This window comes from Frankliniella occidentalis, unplaced genomic scaffold (genome assembly GCF_000697945.3).
Source record: "Frankliniella occidentalis isolate FOCC.00 unplaced genomic scaffold, Focc_3.1 Scaffold14, whole genome shotgun sequence".
Lineage (NCBI taxonomy): Eukaryota > Metazoa > Arthropoda > Insecta > Thysanoptera > Thripidae > Frankliniella > Frankliniella occidentalis.
The window spans coordinates 2,082,864-2,083,980 of NW_026267144.1; the positions used below are offsets into that span (position 1 = coordinate 2,082,864).

The 1,117-nt window shown below is 67.8% G+C and overlaps 1 protein-coding gene across 1 annotated transcript; it reads right to left on the reverse strand.

Moving 5' to 3' along the window:
• Positions 1 to 638: 638 nt before the first annotated feature.
• LOC127748815 (uncharacterized) lies at positions 639 to 1,105 on the reverse strand. The gene has a single exon (XM_052263798.1). It carries the CDS (start codon positions 1,077 to 1,079, stop codon positions 642 to 644), a length of 438 nt encoding a protein of 145 aa, XP_052119758.1. The 5' UTR covers positions 1,080 to 1,105; the 3' UTR covers positions 639 to 641.
• Positions 1,106 to 1,117: the final 12 nt, after the last annotated feature.

Sequence of the window (1,117 nt, forward strand, 5' to 3'; positions counted from 1 at the left end):
CGGTCCGGCCGCTATCTGCTGTACGACGGGCCCCGCTCATCGGACAGCAGCCGCAGCGGCCGGCTCGCGTTGTCGATGCCGAATCCCGCGATCACCACGTTGGTCACCGAGATGACGAACACCATGATGAGGATGACGTCGTTGAGGATGTCGGCGCGCCGCTTGTCCTTGTCCTTGTTGATGTTGAGCGCCCCGATCACCAGGAACATGATGCCCACGAGCACCTGACACACAAAGCGCCGGCTGAGGGCGGCGGGGGCTGGCGGGGCTGCAGCTGGGGCTGGCGGGCGGGTGCGGTCCGGGTGCCATGTCGGGTGGGGGTGGTGGAGGGTGGAGGGAGCAGACGGGAGGGGTCATCGCGTTCTTGAGGTAGGGAAGGAGAGCCGGTCGCCAAAAACAAATCTCAGGGCGATAACGTATAATCGCGCGCTCTGGCGATAGCCGGGGCCGGGCGCGCGCGGTGGCAACGCAGATTGGAGACCCTTTCAAACAAAGAGCAAGGGCATCGCGAGGGCAGGCCGGCTGCGTTTGATTCCGTCATCCGTTATGACACACGATGCAGCGAATCGCCCAAATATTCAGACTCGGTGAGTCACCCCTCCTCCCCCCGGAGCTGGCCCCGATGACCCTCATTCTCGTGCTCAGGGCGCCGTGGTGCCGGGGGCGGCGGTGGCGGCCGCGCCGAAGGTGCCGTTGGGCGCCACCAGCGCGGCCGACTCGGCGCTGAGGCCGGGGATGTCCGGGGTGACGTGGCCGCCGCCCAGCGAGGCAATCCCGGGGTCCAGGCCGGAGGCCAGCAGGTTGATGGCCGTCACGAGGACGCACCCGCCCACCCCGCAGTAGTTGATGAGCTCGGCCGAGCGCTTGTACTCCGCGCGATGTAGGCGGCAGTCCCGGAGCACGTTGAGCGACAGGAACAGAACCCCCAGCGCCACCTGCAAGCCGGCCAGCCGATCAGCAGCGCCAGCGGGGGTGGGGGCAGCTGGGGGCAGCTGGGGGCAGCTGCGGGAAGACCAGAGGCCGCACCGCAAAGCGCGGCCGTTTGTGGCAGATCGACCCGCGGCGCTGACACGAGGCATTTTAGACGGGGAGGGGAGAACGGAGAAAGAGGGGAGGG